The sequence below is a fragment of the Chionomys nivalis genome, chromosome 21 (genome assembly GCF_950005125.1).
Source record: "Chionomys nivalis chromosome 21, mChiNiv1.1, whole genome shotgun sequence".
Taxonomy (NCBI): Eukaryota; Metazoa; Chordata; class Mammalia; order Rodentia; family Cricetidae; genus Chionomys; species Chionomys nivalis.
In genome coordinates, this window is record NC_080106.1 from 43,733,218 (window position 1) to 43,754,134 (window position 20,917).

At 40.3% G+C, this 20,917-nt stretch overlaps 1 protein-coding gene across 5 annotated transcripts in view; it reads right to left on the minus strand.

Annotated features, from left to right (window-relative positions):
• Positions 1–20,917, minus strand: part of Inpp4b (inositol polyphosphate-4-phosphatase type II B) — a 789,563-nt gene that overhangs the window by 23,715 nt on the left and 744,931 nt on the right. For 3 of the 5 annotated variants that reach the window (XM_057753358.1, XM_057753360.1, XM_057753357.1), the window contains one exon: positions 5,830–6,595. The exons of 1 other annotated variant lie outside the window; for it this stretch is intronic. In XM_057753358.1, coding sequence (XP_057609341.1) covers positions 6,421–6,595 — 175 coding nt within the window. In that variant the 3' untranslated portion in view covers positions 5,830–6,420. Of the gene's footprint in view, positions 1–265; positions 5,181–5,829; positions 6,596–20,917 lie in introns of those variants that run through there. One more of the 5 variants, XM_057753359.1, reaches the window with a different exon arrangement.

Below are 20,917 nucleotides of genomic sequence, written 5' to 3' on the forward strand. Positions count from 1 at the left end.
TAAAAAGAATGACCATGAAAGCCCACTCTGCCAGAAAAACTAGACTAACTTGTCATTAATATAAAACATGCATTGTTTTTGTGGTCTAACAAAAGTGAGATCTAGTCTCCTCGAAATATTATTTGTGCTACCCTTTTGCTATTTTCATTAAAGTTTAAATGTTGCTACATGGATAAAAATAAAAATTATGTATAATGGGGAGGAAAAGACAGAAACATAAAAATAAAACCATATTTATTTCAACAAAAATATACATACAGTGCACAATGAATATGATTTACACAAAATAATATGAATGATATATTTCTTCAAATGCTAATATAAGATGATCTATCTACCTGAGGTTCATTTCCTGGGAATATGAATTATCGGTTCATCTAGGATATACATTTAATATAAAAAGAAAGGTCAACCTTTCAAATGAATAACACAAGAATCTGAAAATGCATTAAAAGACAAAATGTTAACAGAAGAAAATACATGCACAAGGGGTGGCATATGCAGATCCATGACAGTTCTGCATTTTGAAAAGTGTGCAGGCTCTCCAACACAGATAGGTTATGATGTTGATGGTGACATAAATAATTTCAATAATTATAGAGATATTATAGACATACTGGCCAAATTTGAGTCTAGAGCCTACTAATGAACACCGCCATCACAAAAGACATTCTGCTACACTGTGCCCTTTCATTACAGGAAAATAATTTAAAATGTCTGTAGAAATTCTTCCTATGAAGAATGGTATGTACCTTTATCTTTAAAAACTGCTGTTACTGAGAGATAGAGTGTACTGCTATGTACCTACAGCATACGGCTTATGGAGAGAAGCATTTTTACAAGCTGCAAATTTACACTAATGTCTATGCTCTTTAGAACTAAAGTCTGAACTTCTTTTTTTAAAATACACATGCCTGAGTAAAAATCCAAGTTCAAGAAGAGCAATTGGATTGACCATTCGAAGGATTTGTGTCCTTACATGTGTCCCTTTCTCTAGTTAAGCTTCGTCTCGTCCCCTTCAATCAGATGCATATTTGATGTATTTTATAGTCTTAGAAATAAAACTAAAAGAGAAATTAACATGTCTCATTGCTCATAAAGACAGAGTGAAAATTTCTGTTCCTTAAATCAATATTAATGGGCAGACTGTATTTTATCTAAAATGTTGATTTTTATCTTTCTATTTTTAAAGACAGTGTGTGCTATAGTTTGCATCTTTGTGTGGAAAGATGCAAAGAAAAAACATCTAATTTCAAGTTGTCAGAGAAATCAAAGATAATCTATACAAGGACATTTTACTTAAAAAGTTAATACCATAAATATGGGTCATAGCTTACACAGATTGGAAGTGGGATAGATGAATATAAATTTATGTTAAACCTTTCAATCAGTTGTGCAAGCTCTTAGCAAATTGAATATTTTTTTCAGTTGTGAGTAGAGTATATTGTTATAGCAGGGATGTTTTGTGCCCACTCTGTCTGCTTCCCTCCACCCTGCTGATCGGAGTCTCAAACAAGGTTCTGAAATGTGTGTTAAAAGAGAAGCCTGCCTCAAACCTTCCCCAAAGTTAATTTAGTTCGTAAAAGATTACAAATTGTGCCCCTCTTATTGAACTAGAATAATATGTCACTTGAAAATCAAATTCATACATCTGGGTTCTGTCAGCATATTGTCAGTGCTTACTTCACCTAATCATTCCAGGTTTCAGCTGTGATCAACTTAGTAAACATTGGATATAGTGGTACCATTCCGCTTTCCTGTCAGCAATGCCACAATCATACACTTAGAAATTGAGATGAAGTGTATTGTGGTTATATTATAATTAACTTTCCATTTCCTGACTTTAGTCCTGACGTATTAGTTACAAGAAGATCACTTGCAGCACACTACTGACACTTTTTAAACTAGCCCTCTAATTCAATAACTGATTATAAAAAATATGTTTCCACTTTAGTGTATAGACATGCCTGTTTCCTTAAATTTGAAAACATCAAACATAAAATTATAATAACCTGATTACAGATTACTTTAATTTAAAACCATTCTCATAACTGTAACCTCCCTTCAATAATCTGATATTTTCTGAGAAACCGTCCTAATGACTCAGAGCCATGCACTAGTTGGTAACTGCTTAACCACTGGTGCTTCAGGATGTAAATATCCTAGTATGTAGCATTTGCCAGTTTCTGTGGTGTAAATATTCCCGCACTGGCTGATTTCCAGATACCAACACTGCGTTCTTAAATGTGGATTCAGGAGATTCACAGGTGCGTGTTATCAATACAGCTTTTACACCACACAGAACCATCAGAGCCAACAACACTTAGAAGCGGGATAAACTGCAGAATTTGATTTTTAAAAATCTAGGAAGCTCTAAGCTTTGATTGTCATCTTTACTTTTAATAAATTCATCTAATGACTTATGGATAGCTATGCCACTGTGCCGCAACCAGTTTGTACCATTCCTGAAGACTCAACAACCACTTCTCATGCATCCGTTAGTGCCAGTTTGGGCACAACCCGGAGAACGTCTCTTTCAGAGTATCTCTGCGGGGAGAGGGGGGTTGATCTGATTAGAAAAAAAAAATCACGTTTCCTCCCTTTTGCCATTCTGAGGTCTACTTTACAAAAACCACTTAACATGTGGAAGGGTGGGTGTGCCATGCAGTCAGTGGCAGCCTTCAAGACTTCCTGTTTGTAGGAAGCAGCAGCATCGTGAGTGACTAGTGGCACATGAAGAATCGCCCTGACTGTGGAGTGGGCAGGTTTTACATCATTCATCAGTTACCAGGGCCCTGCTGGCTTACCAGACTGAGCACAGTGTTAGGAAAAGCCGTGTGTGGGTGAACTCACGGTAATACGTAGGAGGAAAAACTGTGTGTAAACTCACAGCAATACATAGGAAGAAAAGCTGAGGTGGGAATTTAGTGAACTAGTACACACAAAATAACCCTGGTTCAGTCAGATGGTTCGAGGGTATATTTAGCTGTCTGGAAGACAGATGCACACTCTAGACTTTTGGTTAACAATCATGGCTTTGGTTTTTGTGCTTTTAACATGTTTCTCCCAGGGTTCTGTAAATAGTTAACCCAGAATTGATACCTGCATTTGATGAAAGTAGGAGAAAATCTTATTTGTGAGAAAGAAGACTGCGTTGTTTAGAAATGTCATTTTCTTGATAAATTGTTTGACTCAGTGTGCTTTCCCTAGACCTGCTGGCGGGGCAGCTTTCCAGTGAGAACATGGGGAGAACAGTATGGCGGAGCTGAGAGGACTCCATGATGGCACCTGCGTTTGTACAAGGGAGTTTCTAAAATATTTCATTTATGGTTTGATTCAGAAAGTCATGAAGTGGTTGTCTGAGTGCATTTGGAGAAGCGCAATCATGTTTAGGAAATAAGAAAGGATGCATAAGATTCCCAATGGAAATGATGGCGATGCTGTCAATGAATAAACGTTCATTTGCAGGTACAGTATAGTCAGGTCCACCTTTGATATTTCTGTATTAGCATTTGTTGACAAAGAAAAATATGTCTTATGAAATGTCATACAAAACTGGAAAACCTTACTATTGGCTTTCCAGTTAATAAATATTTAGCATATTTTAGTTAAGATGGTTAATTTATAAAAATATATAAACAATTATTGTTTATAAAACATTTCTGAGCTAAAAACATCACATGAGATGTCCTGGGATGAATATCACCACTTAAAATACTAAGAACAGCTCAGAGCTAGACAAACCTCTGTCATCACGACTGTCTTAAACTCAATAAAGTAATGAGAATAGCCACAAATCCTACCACCTAGCTAAATATCAAACAATTAAAAGATGACATTAAATCACGGAAATGGAGACTAGCTCTCAGAACATTAGATAATTATTTCCATATTTAGATGCATTTTTTCCATTTTTAAAGGCTACAAATAGTTTGGTAATTGCTTTGGCAAAAGCCATAGGCCATTAGCCAAAGTAAGAAATGGATAATTCCATGTAGAAGCCTTAGGGGGTTATCATCTATTCTCAGACTTTTGAAATACTCGGCACGGGACTGGAGGTCTGTCTGATAAGCCTGCACAGAAAGCAACTTAGGCAAACAGCTCTTATGTCACCTGTGAAGACATAAAGTACAACTTTGGATGAAGTGACAAAATTCATTGTGTGATGGAAATCTCTGGTGGCCTCAGAGGAGACACAGGCTTGCACAGCCCTTCCCACTGGTGAGAATGCGAAGAGTACAGATTTTCTTTCAGATAGCTTTACTCTAAGTGTGCATTCCAGTGAGAAACCCTAATTTCTATTTGACTCTCTCTGACGGTTCATGCATAGCTAGTGTAGCGATCTGCAGAAGGCGGGAGTGGCGGGTTAGGAAGTTTCAAAGAGACAGATATAAGGGTGGCTGTAATTACTCTTCTGAAGTCATCTAACTGAGCAACCTGCCTTGATTTGCTAATTTTTTTGAATGATGACCTTATTCGATGTGGTTGGTCTCTAAGGAAACCAGTAATTTGGAATGTTAGCAATTTTACATATAGGGGTATTTTACCATAAGGACGGATCTGAAATCCCAATTAACTGAAAATTACTGTGTAAATTCATCACTGTTTATGACTCATGTATGTTACAGGGTTCTCTACTCCACATATATTGACCTATGATAGACTGCAAACACACACACTAAGAGCACTGTCATGGAACACCTCATACATATGTCTCTCGTGTCTCTAGATTTCTCCAAATGAAATTCAAGCTGCCAAGGATCTTTATTTGGGCACCAGCAGACACTATTCTTAAATTTCTTTGCACTTTTAGTTCCTTAAAGTTCTGAACTAAAATCAACCAGTAAGAGTTAACACAAAAGAGAACAGATTGACTAGACATAGTGGTGCTGGGTCACTTTCTGAGTGATGTATTGGCTTGGATATGAACAACACCCATAAGTACCTCGCTCCAAAAACTTATAACAATAAAAAACAAAAAAGACAGAGGTGTAGATCTTCCAACCGCAATGTATCTGTGCTCCTGTTTGTTTCCATGCTGGGAGAGTTAGGTGTCAGCTTTTCCGTAAGTGCCTTCTGGAGGTCGGTAGCACTTGGGGAAAGCCAGCAGCTGGAGCATGTTGAAAGCATACCTTCTGCATTTGATATTCTTCAGTACATTCTCTATGCGGCATCCTTCTCTGGTAAAAGGGCAGAAAGTACAACTTCATGAAACAAAGAATAAAGAAATATGCTTTATTTGGTCAATGCAGAGTTGCAGCAACAGTCCAAGTAAAAATAACAAAGATTCAACTCTACATTTTTTTTTCCCCCACAAGTGATGATACATCTTACAAAATTAAATCCTAGGCCAGGCCCAATACCATTATTGCCTTCGGAAAGATAGGATTAAGTTTCTTAACAGATATTTAACTTTTGATAAACTCTTTAAATATAATTTGCTTCACAATACAGCTATGCTTTAATTTCATAAATATATCTGCCTTTGTATAACTTGTCCACAAATTAACTATCCCTTAAAACACATTAAAGTCTACATGTAGCCCTAAGGATGCAGCTCTGGGAATAAGGCATTTAATTTATTAAGTCTGGCCCTATAGATTTTTAAAAGGAAGTTCGTTCCTATTCGACTTGGTCACTTTAGCTATGCGGTGAAGAGAGCAGATGGCTTTCTCAGCAGCCTGCTCCAAATGCCAGTGTCATGAAGGAGGAGTGTGCCTCAACCACAGTACAAAAGTCACAGGTGTGGAAAAAATGGCGCATCAAGACACAAATGAGTCCTTGTTAAAAAGAATAGAAAAGTAATCTGAAAGCCAAATTAACACAAACAATAGTTAGAAATAGGTTAATTTAATTACAAAACATAAATAGCCATTCTTTCCATAAAGTTACTTGACACAAGAAGATTAAAAGCAGCGATGACTAAGAGACGGGAGGGCAGAGTCGGAAAGGGGACACACGTCTATCAGCTGATTGCAGCTATGTTATTAGCACAGTGGAAAGAGAGTCTGGAACCTCCTGCCCCCCAGATTGTCTCGAGGGTTTTACTGTTGCACAATGTCAGTCCTAATTTCTTTAATAAATGACAGGGGAAAGGGAGGTTCAGATCTTCAAGCTTTCAGGATGCTATTCTTTGTCTTGTCTCAAAGACAGTAATTGTAAAATGCGTCTTAAGCTACTTAGCAGTGGGAAAACACTTTTCCGTGAACAAAAGAGCAAAAAAATAATTCACTTAATGCATGGCACTTCTTGCCTTCTAGGTTTTAGGAAAAACAAACAAAACCACAATTTAAACATTTCCTTTGATCGCCTTTTTTTTTTTAAATTCTGTGAATCTGAAAGTGTAGAAATATTACAACATTGTCCCCAGAATTAAAGTCCATTGTCGTTTGTAGAAAAGGAAGGAACACAGCATAAAATTTACTGGTATTTGGCTAAGAGTAATGCGAGACTTAAAATGAGCCACACAACGAGCAGGTGGGAGCTGACGAGGAGGAGGGCGACAGGGTAGAAGTGTCGAGACGTCGGCTTGTCGTCAGTTAGACGGCCTGTCTCAGGGTCATCGGACTCGCTCAGCGCTCCCTGGGTCTGGCTGCTGTTAACAGGGAGGACGAGAGCAGAGGAGAAAACAGAAGAGAGTTTGCAGAGCAGCAAGTACAGCCATCTATAACACACCCACCAGCCTACGCAACACATCTGCATCTGAAAGTTTTGTGCTAAGCAGCCCCATGTGCATCTGGGTTCTTTTCTCTGCACTACATGGACAAACATTGTTAAAGACGATATTCCCTTTGATTTACTGGAGGGAAAAAACCACGGTGGTGATACTTACAGAAGTTAGAGCTACATGCAGAAGGAAGAATTGGGTGGGCATAATGGCACCACTAAACAAGACAATAAGAATATAATGAAATGATGGGACAGGTCATATAAAACGATCTGATAAATGCATCACTGGGAAATGCAAGCATGATGGAATGGAACACAGGATCTGGGAGACAAGAGGATGTGGTTGGCACAGTAAGTCTACCTTGTCTGGTGTGGTATCTGTGTAATGTATTTAAAGCTGTAAAGTGATTTCTTGACATGGTTCGGTCTTTGAAAGGAATGAAGCCCCTGACATGTCATCTTTGCCAGCCATATTATTAGTTTATGAAAATACCACTCAGAGACCTTCGTTAGCTCAGCCCGTACAGCATTTTGTCTTCAGCTCATCTATTCACAGGGCCAAGGCTATTGCTACACCCTGTTTTCTGAAAACAGAGGCGACAAAAGATTTAATTTCTCAGATCAGGTAGGACCTGTGCAAGAGAGGACTATTTCACTTAAAGGCAGTTCTAGTCCCAACAAATCTAAGACCCATCATCCAAATTCCAATCCCAGTCAATGGGTAGGAAGCGGTTGCCTCTCGGCTCCTCCTGTATGTGGTCACACTCGCAGGCTGTCATCTCAGAGTGGACTTTACTTAGGTGGCACAGCTGTGCCCCTTCTAAGCACGTGTGCTCCCTGAGAACTGTGTATGCAGATTTCTGCCCAGGTTCTGACACCACCCGTGGTCACATTTGATGACTGTCACGGTCAGCCCACAGAGTAAAGTCTGAAACACTGAGTCTGTGGTGTGTGCCTCACGCTCTTCTCCTTGTCCATCAGGATCTAAGCATTATAACCAGAGATAACCAGACCGTCTAAAACACGTGATTCATTGAACAATAGGGAGGACATTTTGCACTGGCGTAATTCATGTTCTCAAGTCTACAAGTAATTTGATTAGTTGTTCCGCTTTTCCCTAAATGTCTGGTAAACTAGATTTTATTTTGTTTTTGTTTTAATCAAAAATATTTTATCCTGTGTGTTTGGATGTTTCTCCTGCATGTACACATGTGTACCATGTGTATACCTGGTGGCCACGGATGCCAGAAAAAGGCGTTGGATCTCTGGAACTGCAGTTACAGCATTAGAAAGTGACTATGTGGGTTCTGGAAATTGAACCCAGTTCCTCTGGGTGAGCAGAACTTCTTCACCTCAGAACCAACTCTCTAGCCCAAATTTTAATTTTTAAAGATTTATCTCTTTTATTTTATGTGCATTAATGTTTGCTTGTGTGTGTGTATACGTGTCATGTGCCAGCCTGGAGCTCAGTGAGGCCTAACTGCACTTGCAGATGGCTGGAAGGCACCATGTGAACACTGGGAACAGAAACCAGGTCTCCGGAAAGAGCAGCAAATGCTCTTTTTATAGTTACATATTTAAAATTACATTGTAATTATATCATTTCTCCCCTTCCTTTTGCTCCAGCCAACCCACCCCATGCTCTTTCCCTCCTGTTCTCTCTCAAGTTCATGGTGTCTATTACTTTGTTGTTATACACACATATTTGTAGGTATAGATTCCTAAATTATAGAAATGCTTTGCTCAGACTCTAGAATGTAACAGAACTCTCATGGGACCTCCCCCAGGGAAAGAACTACAGGCACGCTGAGGATGATGGAATAGTGTGAAGAGCACACAAAATGATCCAACAGCAAGTGGTCATCCCCGACATCACACACAACCTGCAAACTTCTAGCTGCTGAGCTGTTGAGATCTGGACCATTCCTGGACGTTCTCAGAGATCCTGATGAAGGACACAAAGGATGTAGTTCCGTGTCAGAATGAATCTGGCAAGGCCAGTCTGGGGCTGGGACTAGAGCATGAAAGGAGTTAAGGGTTCAGTTCGTGGGAAGCTGACTTTTCCTCCTGAAGAGACTGGAGTTGTCAGTCCCATGACTGCTGTGTGCTCAGTCTGTAATGCCCTGGAGATAACCTGTGTTCCCTTTGTGTAGCATTGCTCCATTAGCCTGCCACTGACTCTGTCCCATTTCTCTCCAGGAAAGAGTATATTAGGTGTCGTACATCTTAATACATTTGCTTGATATAAGACATAGCTTGAGCAAGAGCTCCAGACTCCAAACCTCATCTTCTCTGTCTTCTATTGCCTTATCTTCTGACCTCTTGTTCCTCTCTGTAAGGAGGATGACCTGTGGTCCAGGTCAAAATGGCACCCAAACAGAGACACCTGAGTACAGGAGAAGGGGTTGGTTCTCCCATGATATATCGATAAATAAAAGAAGTCAGCCTGAAGGAGGAGCCGAAACATCAGAGTAAAACATGGGATAGCAGAATTCTTTCTCTCACTCTTTAAAAACATTTATTTATTTATTATGTATAGTGTTCTGTCTGCATGTTTGCCTGCGCACCAGAAGAGGGCACCAGATCTTACTATAAGTGGTTGTGAGGACTTGAACTCAGGACCTCTGGAAGAACAGCCAGTGCTCTTAAGCTCTGAGCCATCTCCACAGTCCTGAGGTGGTAGAATTCTTGAGGGCACAGTTTTTCCTTTAGGTCAGCAGTTCTCAATCAATGGGTCATGTTCCCTGTAGGAGTTGAATAACCTTTCCATAGGAAAACACAGATATTTATACTAAGATTCCTAACAGTAGAAAATTACAGTTATGAAGTAGCAACAAATATAATGTTATAATTGGGGTCACCCCAACATGAGGACTGTGGTAAAGGGTCACAGATTCAGCAAGGCTGAGATGCGCTGGTTTAAATACTTCCTTTGCTTCTGCAGTCTCTCTTGGGTTTGTAACGTATTGCTGTGGCACTTAGAGGGGTCCTTTACCGTTCACCCTAAAACTCTGCTCTTGGGTCCCTGAAGACGGCCCTATAAACTTACGGACATGGAAATGTGTACGTAGGTAAAGTTTAAAGACAGAATATCACCTACAAAGGCCACATGAGTTTCATATTAATGAGTTTGCATGGTAGAATTTGATTGGTGATTGTTTAGACTCACAACAAAAAGTTGATTTAATTAGAATTCAAAATTCTTGTAAATCTGGCCACTCTACCCCCAAACAGACTGCCAGACGTGAGACACTGGGGAAGAGGATGTAAAAAAAATAGAGATAAAAGGCCCTGTGGATGAGAAAGCCGGGTCAGTGCTGAATTACTTTCTTTTCATGATGCTGCAGAGGAGAGACCATTTCCTTTTCAGATGATACAGTTTTAAAGTCACCTGAAATGGCTCTATCTCATTCAGCTGAGATGAGTTCCCCTCCTCTCTTATGATACAGGATTATTGGGTCTTCTATTAAAGTCTTCCACTCTTCATTTGGGGAAGCTGCAGGAGGCTGAGCCCCCCGATATTTGGGGCAAAAACACCTGTTTGATGTTTCTGGACTTTGCCCACTACAGCAGGGCATTTTACAGCAGAGAAAAGGAGGAGAGAGAGCGCGAAACACAGCGGCAGAGGCTCAGCAGACTGGGAGCCTGCTCCTGTAGCAGCACAGTGCCAGGATCCTTGGCAAAGTGGCCACCTCCCATGGTTCCCTGGGAGACCTGCCTCCCCACAGCAGACCTGCAAGGAGCAGTTAGGTGTAACTGGTCCTTCGTTTCTCATATGAGGCCCTACACGGCTCTCTTCAACTGTAGTGGGAATCCTCAGCAATTCTTCTTTGTCGTGGGTGGCTCAATGCAGATCTGTCCTTCCATCTGAATGACATGTATGGCCTATGGCTTTGGAGTCCGTGAGAATTCTAAAATATAGTTTCTCAGACATCAGGTTTCCCCCTCGATTGACATTTCCCAGTATGCAGCGAGGATCTGGTGCTCTAGTTACAGAATGATAATCCCCCTGGGGGCGTGCTTCATTGTGATTCAGAACTCTGTGCCTCTGAGGGACAAACTGGTGTGCTGCTGAACTTGTCCTGAAAGACCCGCCTGATTTGGATGAATATAACGTCTAAGATCTCCTCACTGATTACATACTGTTATGATGTATCCAGAGAAAAAGGCTCATCTGGACCTTAGCCGCAGCCCTAGACAGTGTGATCATTTATGACATCATTATACATTTGGACTTACTGCTTATGTAACCTCCCTTATATGTTACTGATTCCAGATGAGGGGCACTTCTAAATTACCTGTCCTTTCACTAGTTATGCAAATTCTCCTAAGCTCATCAAAAATTTGTTACGTACAAGTTATAGGAATTTCCCCCCCCTTTTTACACGCTTCAACATTCGCTCGATATTATGACTGAAATGCTCACGTTAACAATCTGCTTGATGACACTAGGATGCATGTGTTAGTTCAGAGAACCTGGGTATCTTCTAACCTTTCAGGTACCAGCAACTCATCTGGCCTTACGGACTGAACAGCAATAGCAGGAGCTGTTGAGAGCTGGACCAGTACAAGGCTTTCTCAGAAGTCCCGATGAAGGGACAGAAAGGACCTGATTCTGCGTCCTTGCTCAGGATAGAACTTGGCAAGAACAGTCTGGGACTGAGGCTGGAGCCTCAAAGGAGTTAGAGTCAATGCCTGGGAACTTGGCTCTGAACAGACTGGAGTTAGCAGTCCCAAGGCTGTCACATGCTCTGTCTGTAATGCTCTTGAGATAGCCTGTGTTTCCTTTGTGCAACATTGCCCAATTAGCCTCCCGCTGACTTTGTCCCATTGCATGAAAGATTTGCTAAATATCATCCTTACTAATATGTCCTCCTTATTAAAACTGAACTTGTCCAGGTTTAAAGTGAAGGTTATCTCTTAACTTTGACATTCTACTTCTTCAGTACTTAGAAAATCCTTAGAGAAACATGCATCCATTGAAATCCTCCCCTCTCCTTTTATCTCTCTCTTCCTTCCTTTCATTCTTTTTTTCCTTTGTTCTCTTCCTCTTCTTCATCATCATTATCATCATCTATCAATCATGTATTTACCTACCTATCCATTTATTACTATGCACAGATTACGTTCTGACTGCAAGTGCAGGTTCAAAGATTCTCTACAGTTTCTGAGCATGAAGTGCAGAAATGCCTGCTTTCCTACTGAGGATGTTCTATAAATAGGCACTACTCAAGAATTGAGCACTCAGACCAACAGAAACATTTAAAATTGGGGTGAGAAAATGTCTCCTATTAATGGTCCTTACTTCAAGTTCAGAGTGCTAATTTAGATCAGATTGTATTCCCGACTCCCACCCCTGCAACTCAAAGAAACACTTGATATTTTACAGTCTGGAGGCTGCGTGTGCTTTCCGAGTCAACATTACTAAGCCAAAGCATTTTGTTTTTGGAAGGGCAATTTTATAATCAAATTAATTTGTTGCTTATTAACTTCTATTTCTAGAGATTACAGTAATGCATTAAAAATGCCTCCCATATAGTCATCATATTACTCGGCTGGAATTCAAAGTGGTCTAGCCACGAAACTGCTTGATGTGTGAAGGCAGCGATGCAGGAAAGACCAGACAGGTGGCCTTGAGACCGCCTCCTCCACTCCTGCCAAGAATAGCACAAATGGACACTTCTTCACGGACACCAGTGGATTCTTACAGCCTCTGCCTGTGCAGAATGTAAAGGAGGCTCTCAGTAATAATATTAGCAAGCGCTTCACCAAGAGTTTATGGAAATTAGTGGCTGCCTCTCCAGCACCCTGACAATTCAGCGCCATTACTGCTAGCTAGCAGCAACTCCGGAGCATCGTGAAAGCAAATCTTGGTGGTGTCCCCAGGGGGAATGCAACATGATCAGACATTTAAGGACACCTGGTAAATATGAAGCTATAAAATAATCTTCAAATCCCCGTCAAAACATTCACTTAAGAATAGGAACAAGTAAAAGACGTGTCTCACTTTTAAGTACATTGCTACCTACAAGGAATAGAAGACTCCTCCAACAAAACCCAGTATGCATGACCTGATAATATTTGCTTGGTTCCTCATTTTTTTCTGTTGTTAACAGTTCTGAATGTGGAGGTCTTAGCCATTCACCACCGGTGTTCTCTCAAATCATTCAGAACTCTGCACCAAATGTTTGCATGCTTTGCTTGCCTCTGGGAATCATTGTTCATTAATAGTTTTGTTACTTGATATTGTATTTCTTTAACTGCTATACTAGTTCAGGCTCCCCAAAGGAAAAAAATCAGAAATTAAAACTAATTGAAAACAAAAACTTGTCTTCGGACCAGCAAACAGAGACCATTTCACATTTAATCACCTGCTTTAAGTTTGGAGCTGTGGCAATGCCATCCTGAAATTATGGCTCATTATTTTAAAACCAAACGGCATAAAGAGCTTTATCTGACTCGGTAGTCAGTTATGAATCAATATTTATAGAGAACCATGCTTTAGCTCCCAGTTTCAGAACTGTGTAAGAGTTGAAATTGCCACATCAGTGTAAAATGGATGTGATGGATACTGGGTACCCATGAGAGCTTTGGAGACACTACAGGCAATCAGACAGCCAAATGCCCTCACGTTTAAAAGTATTTTCAAAGAAATCTTCCATTTGAATCTGAACAATAAAACTGTCCTGGAGGAAATAAAGCTTTCCCTGAGCATCTACACAACAATTAAAAGAAAGCCTTCTGAAAACATAATTTCCCTGGTCCATGTTTTATTTATATCATAGTCTCAAGAAAAGAGAGAAGTTTGTTTGCTTATATTTTTTCTCAAGTTAGCTCCGATTCATGAGACTGGATGACTCCAGGCAGCCTCAGTGACTATGCTAGACCTGAACCACACGTGCGCATATGCCTGATGACAAACGATCTTCCCAAGACTTTTCAGACATCTGGGTTATAGTTAGAATACTAAGAGAAGACTTCCAGAACTGTGTAACAAGTGTGGAGATATTTAGATGTACATGCAAATTTAATAAACAATATCTAGGATGAGGTAATTTCTATTGACCTAGAGGTAAGGGAAACCTTTATGGCCAGACATGGGGGCACCAGCCACATTTAAAATGTTTTCTTCTTTTAATTGCAAATCCATGTGTGAGTTTAGAATGTAGTGTTAACTTGTGAGTTCTAAGAACAGGTCTGTTCTAGGGCTGGGGAGATGACTCAGTGTTAGGAGCTCTTGATGCTCTAGAGAGGATCTGAGCCCGATTTTCAGCACCCATGTTATGTGTCTCAAAAGCACTGCAGTTCTAATCTAGGAGATCCATTAGGCCAGTTTGGACTGTGTGAGTATGTGAGTGGTGTGTGTGTGTGTGGGCCTGTACACACACATAGATGAATGCATAAAAGTAAATACATATAAAATAGTATTTTGAAATCTTCAAAGAAAGTGACTCAGAAGATACAATTTCATTTTTACAGAACGTTTTCATCAGAATATGGATTATCTATTTTATAACAATAAGCATAGTTAAGTTTGTTTGAAAGAATGAATCAGCTTTGGTTATTTAAGTGAAACCCTCAGAGAAAGTGGGATTTTTGTTCAAGAAGCATGGCGTGAATTCTGGTCATGGAATTCTATGGAGAGGATTGCTGCAAGTCAGAGGACACAAGTGCAAGTGGACCAGGGAGATACAAGTTAACTGGGGCTCGGGACCCTTTCCTAATAGAAGAGAGGAATAACCTTAAAGATAGGATGATTCATTGGCTTGGGAAGAATGTTGAGACTGAATATGGATAAAATGTTAGGCAGTGTTTCTAGTCTCCTTGGAATGCACAGGAAGTGTGTGAGACAGAGAACAATGCATGTTGTTCATGCTCTCACAAGAGAACGATCTTTCCTTCTAGATGCTGTATTTGTTCCTTACAGGTGACCAAAATGGAAATATCATTGATTTTTATGGACTTTAACCATCTCCAGACCATGGTCAAGCAATGGGTAGAGGTTTGAGCCCTATCCCTTATTTAAATAAACTGCATCCCTTTCGTGTCAAGACTGGGAACCCAATAGACACGTTTCCCGGGATCACTCAGGTAAGACATGCAGATGCAATGTTCCAGAGGTCATATTTTTTCTCCTAAATGCACAAGTAACAGTTCACCAAAATATAATAGGTAAATGGAAATTTAAAAGAATTCCAAGCAGGTTGACCTTCTATGTGGTCTTTAGTGTGGTTCTTGTTATTTCAAACTATTTTGGACACAATTCTGAGAATTTAAGTGAACTAAAATTGACCCACTAGTTAAAATAATTTAACTTTTCTTGATACCACTTTCTAGTGTCATTTTGATGTTTTTATTTCATAAAATACATAAAAGTGATATCTTCTTGGGGTGGCAAGCGCTTGAGTGGTCATGTTTTTAGGTGGTGTGCACAGACTGTCTGGTAAAGAAAGAACATGCATTCGGAACTATCATCTGTGAACATACAGTAGGAGTGGCCATAGACGCAATCTGAACTTTCTCACTACTATAAAAGAAAGAGAAGGAGGGATAGAATGAGTTTTAAGTAAATTACTTCCACCAGGCTCTTGTCAGAGAACTGGTTTTGGTCTTTGGATTTTAGAAAGGAGAGAATTTGGATCCGGTCAAGAAAGAAATACTATAAATGAGTAAAGAACCAAGGAGAAACATTAGGGTGAAATAGTGATGTTAGTCTTGTGTGTGTGTGTGTGTGTGTGTGTGTGTGTGTGTGTGTATAAAGTGAATGGTCATTGTTTTCTGTTCTTGTTGTTTTTCTTTTGTTGGTTTGTTTTAGTGTATGTAAGTCATGTTGAGATGAATTTGATGTATCCATTTGAGGTTTGCTCTGTATTTTTCCTTCTTCCTCATGTTCTTTGAGACTTGGATTTAAAGTGGGTGTTTCAGGAATGTTCTTCAGTATTTAAAGTATAGTCTTGCCTTAGCTAAATAGATTTCCCTTCTTTCATGATGGAAAAAATGTGACGTGTCCATTGGGAAGGGAAGGGCATAGTAACAGGATGCGTGACAGTTGAGCATGAAATATATGAAACAGAAGAAAAGGAAGGGAGAGGAATGGAGGCAAGAGATACACACAAAGCAGTGCCCTGGCAGAGGACAGAAGGACAGAGAGCATGCCAGGAGGGTTTTGTGTAACTGGTAAGGGAGTGTACCCAGAGGACAGGCTGTGGAATGTGGAAGAGGTTAAACCTGGACAGCCATGTTCTTCAGAGATGTGTACGTGAAGTTTGACTTGGATGCAGTGAGGTGAAGATGTTCAATGGCAGGAGAGGAACAGGAAAGGGAGGGCAAGCGGATGACGGGTGCAGACAGCGCCAAGCTCTAGTGCCAGGCAAACGCATGGCAGGAACAGAGCACAAGCACTAAGATTGTCTTCTCCAGGCAGAGACAAGCAGACATGTCCATTGCCGCTTATTTAAAAGACATGTAAAGGAAACCCCATTTGGGAGCTAGCTCAGTCAAAGAACTTGCTGCCCAAGAATGACGGCCTGTGTTCAGGTCCCTAGCACTCTTATAGGCACCTAGAGTGGCCTTATGTACCCATTACCTCAGAACTCGTGAGGAAGACACAGGCAAGGGCTACTAAGGCTCTAGGGAGCTCCAGAATTCTATGCCCTGCACTGGCCTTCTCCTCTGACTTCCCAACATGAGTGTATGGGCCTATGCACCTGTAAACAGGTGAAGAGTGATCACTGAAATACTGCTACCATTATTTTTAAATGTCACCCATCACAGTGTCACCCTCTAATTAAAAACTTCCTGGAGTTGATAATGATAGACTCCCAAGTAAGATGGAATGAATGGTCATGCCCTAAGGCTTCTTTGCCTCTTGGTGAACCTCAGCAGAGAGCAATGGGCTGGACCATCTTTACCTCTCACCTCCCTGGTGGAGCAGGAAGCCAAGCCATGCGGATGCCCCACTCTGTCTCTGGGCTCTGCTCTGAAACTCCTAAGTCAGACCAGATGCCTGCATGCTCCATTATTAGACTGTAGCCTACTGCATTTTCTAAGCAGTCAGGGATGTGAGGCAGATACTGGTACACAGTGCATATAAAAATGTAGGCAGGAAAGACATGAAAGAGAAGAGCCCAGCTCCTTATTCTCTAGCTCCCCAAAGTCCTAAGTTTTTCCCTTCAAAATGAGAGTATTCATATCTCCCATAGGATTCCCGTGAGAATTGCACAAAAGTGCACAGTACCCTCACAATAGCAAAGATGAGTAAAGAATGTAATTGTCTATCTGTTTCGCTCCCCAGATAAGCCTTTTGTGTGTGTGCAAACAAAGCACGTCTTGAGGGGACACGAGGCTGCTTCTCTTTCCTTCTGTCTCTTAGGTACCGATGGAGAAGCATGAAGGGCAGAGGGCAACACTCTTTCTTTTCCATTATGTGTGAGTCATGGTCTCCCTTTCTAGCCAAGACTGATCTGGAACTCATCACAGACCAGACTGGTCTGTAAGTTCCATCAGTCCTTCATCCTCTGCCCCACAAATGCTGGGGTTGCAGGTGTGTGCCATGCTTGCTTCCTTCCGCTTTCTCTAGTTGAAAAAGTTCCCTGAGTTTCTCATCATGTTATACGGATGAACTGTAAAACTGTCTCTCTAACTGCCATCTCTGAATTATGCGGGTACATCCAGTTATATGTCTAACCAGCATCAGAAGGCCGCAGGACTAATTTCCTGCGGGACGCCAACTACTTGGCTTATGTCATACTTCCCTTCTCATGAGAGGCACTTGGTTTGAATGCTGAATGATCCCCAGAGGCTATTGTGCTTGCATCCTTGGTCCACAGTTAGTAGGACTGATTTGAAAGGTTCTAGAACCTTTAAGAAACAGAGTCTCGCTGAAGGAAGTCAGTTACTAGGGGAGACTTTGAGGTTGTGTAGCTGGCCTCACTCCCTGTCCTCCTCTTCCTGACTGCGGATGTATGTGAAGATGGAGGCAGATACTCACCCAGTCAGCCACCCAAGGAGAACTATGCCAGGAGTAACGCTGGCAAACTCTAAGAAACGCCGGTATTTTCTCAGGTACATTTTCTATTTCTCTCTGTGCCCTCTGCGACAAGACGGAAGCGGATGGTCACCCCGGGTCCAACAGAGCCATCATTTGTGTCACTTAAAACAATGTGCCACAATAAAGCTGGAAACAGCCGCGCTGGTTGCCAAACAGATGGCCATCAAGAAGAGTAAAACTACCACCCGGAGCCAATTGTGGTAATTGCTTGGTGGTAACTTCCCTGATTAAAACAGAAAGTGCTGCAGCGGCTTCAGTCTAGAATTCTCAGGGTACCAGTGATTCTCTTCCCATCTCTTTCCCTAATGGGCTACAACACATCAATCAGAAGTCCACATTCTGGATCAGCTATTGAGTTTAGCTAAGCAAGACACAGACTTGCAAGCCCTACTTCATATTCCTCTTTTGTTTAGAATCCCTAGAACTTGCTTAAAGCCCCTCTTCCACTCAAATTGATGGCATTAATGGAGATTCTTAGTGGCCCTCTTCCTCCAGCCCCTGTGTTTTCCTCTGAGGTTCAGAGCTCTAAGGGAAGAATGCTGGGCTCATTAGCAGCCTCAGGGGAACAGGACTGGGGCTGAGTGCAGAACAAACGGATTAACGAGACTGTGTAGCTTAACACACAAATTTCTGCTCTCATATCCCATCTTTAATGGGGGATTCACTAACTCCTCAGCTTTTATATACCGCGGGGGCTCACAAACACTCTCTCACAGGACTGTTCTTCATGGGTTTTCCACACTGGGGGCTCATGGCCTATTCCCAACAGAAGAGTCCCTAATGCCGCAGGTTTAATACATATTGAGGCCCAAGAACCATTTTTGTGCTGATGTGCTCCTAAGGGCAAGAAAGAGCGGAGGCCATGTGACTGAGCTGCCTTTTCCTCAACAGTCCTCAGGGCATGTAATGCTCCTTTCCCAACCTAATGATGAATCCTGCCGTGTGACTGCCGTGGTACCTAAACCACAAGAGTGAGAATTCAGAGATGTGAAGGAAGGAGAGCAGGTAAGCAAAGGACACAAGTGATGTCATTGGGGATTCCGTGTTGTGACAAATACCATGGCAGACTTGAGGGCCCTCCACACATCAATCATTAATTCAGAAAATGCCCCCATGGACTTGCCCACAGGCCATCTGATGGTGGCTCTTCTTAGGTGACTCCTGTCAAGTTTTGACAAATAACCAGCACAGGTTAGACCTAGCTTTACACTTGGAATTATATAGGACAGATTATACTAAAATGGTTTCTATCCAGAAAGAAGACATGCTATAATTTTCTTTATTGAAGTCTGCATGTATCTCAAGTTTAGAAACAGTAAAATAAATCAAACAGACTTTGGCGATGGACAGGTTTCAATGTTTACATAGATTCTTGGCTTATAAATCAGATTCCTCTGCAACAATGTTAGCAATAAGAAATTTGAGATTGCAACAGTATCAGCTGCAGGAGTTCCCTGGCAGAGGTTTTGGGGCTCCTTAGGCATACTATCACATCATCTGTGAACAGCAACACTTCCATTTCTTTCTTTCCAAACTGTAGCACCTCAATCTCCTTTAGTTGGCTTACTGCTCTATCTAGAATTTCAAGTACTGTATTAAATAGATATGGAGAGAGTGGACAGCCTTGTCTTGTTCCTAATTTTAGTGTTATTACTTTGAGTTTCTCTCCGTTTAATTTGATCTTGGTTATAGGGTTGCTGTGAATCACCTTTACTATGTTTCAATGTGTCCCTGTAGCCTTGAAATCTCCAAGATGTTTATCATGAAAGGGTGTTGGATTTTTTTCAAAGGCTTTTCAGCATCTAATGAGATGGTAATCTGGTTATTTTTTTCAGTTTGTTTCTATAATGGATTATATCGACAGATTTTTGTGTCTTGAACCACACCTGCATCTCTGGGGTGAAGCATACTTGGTCATGATGGATGAGCTTTTTGATGTGTTCTTGGATGTGAGTATTTTATTGAGTTTTTGCATAAAGTTCATGAGGGAAATTGGTTTGTAATTCTCTCTCTCTCTCTCTCTCTCTCTCTCTCTCTCTCTCTCTCTCTCTCTTTTTGTTGAGCCTATGTGTGGTTTGGGATCAGGGTTGACTCTGTGTATATACAGACATATATATATACATACTTGTATTAGTATAGCATTCTGGAGCGCTCAAAGTGATTAAGAATCAGTAGTTCCAATTATTGTGACTATTTCTATAAATACTGATAATTATTTATTAAGTAACAATGAAATAACCATGAAATATTTCTATTACTGATTAAACTATTTTGGAAAATATAACATGCAAATTAGAATCCTCTCTACATTGTTTATGCTTCCTAGAAATGATGCTACAGTAAAAACTTTTATTATCATTTCTGTTGTAGTCTTCAGATTTATAATTGATGATTAATTTATATTGTATTGCTTTCTCTTTAGTCTCCTTACATTTTTCAAGTCCAAATTTGATGGGATACCATAAAGATTTAGTTTTTCTTTTTATTCAATTCCTAGGATTAAACCTAAGACCTCATGAATGCTAGGAATGAATTGTCTCCCTGTGCAATCTCCCTGGCATAGAGTCTAACTCCTTTTAACAATAATAACAAAAATTCCTACTTAGAAATACTGCTTACTTTTATTGTGAGATAGATTATAGTGCTAATATTTCCTATTTCATGTCTAATATAATACTGGTAATATGCACTGAATCAATCAATCTTATTATTTACTTTGTGTACCTGAAGTAATCATTGAGTTCTGAAAATATTTAGCTGCAATACTTTCAATCATAAATCATTAATATGCATTGAAATTTTAGTTCAAATATTTATATCTTTAATAATTATGAGAATTTAATCTCTTAATGTAGATAATGATAATTGGAGACTAGACGGAGAATGAATTATTAACCTGCCTAATAATTTGTAATGCAAAATATTATTGTGCCTTTATTACTAACTTAGTTTACTTATTCCCCAGCAATTATTTATTGAGAATTAATTTATCCAGAAAGTATTACCAGATTACTTATGTATAATCCATGTATTCACGTGTTGATAATTATAAGTTAGTGCCATACAGATACAAGATACATATTCATAAAATAATATGGACTGCTTTGCAGGATAGAGTGAATTGACCAACTTCTTATATTAAAAATATATACAGCTGGGTGGTAGTGGTGCACTCCTTTAATCCCAGTACTCAGGAGT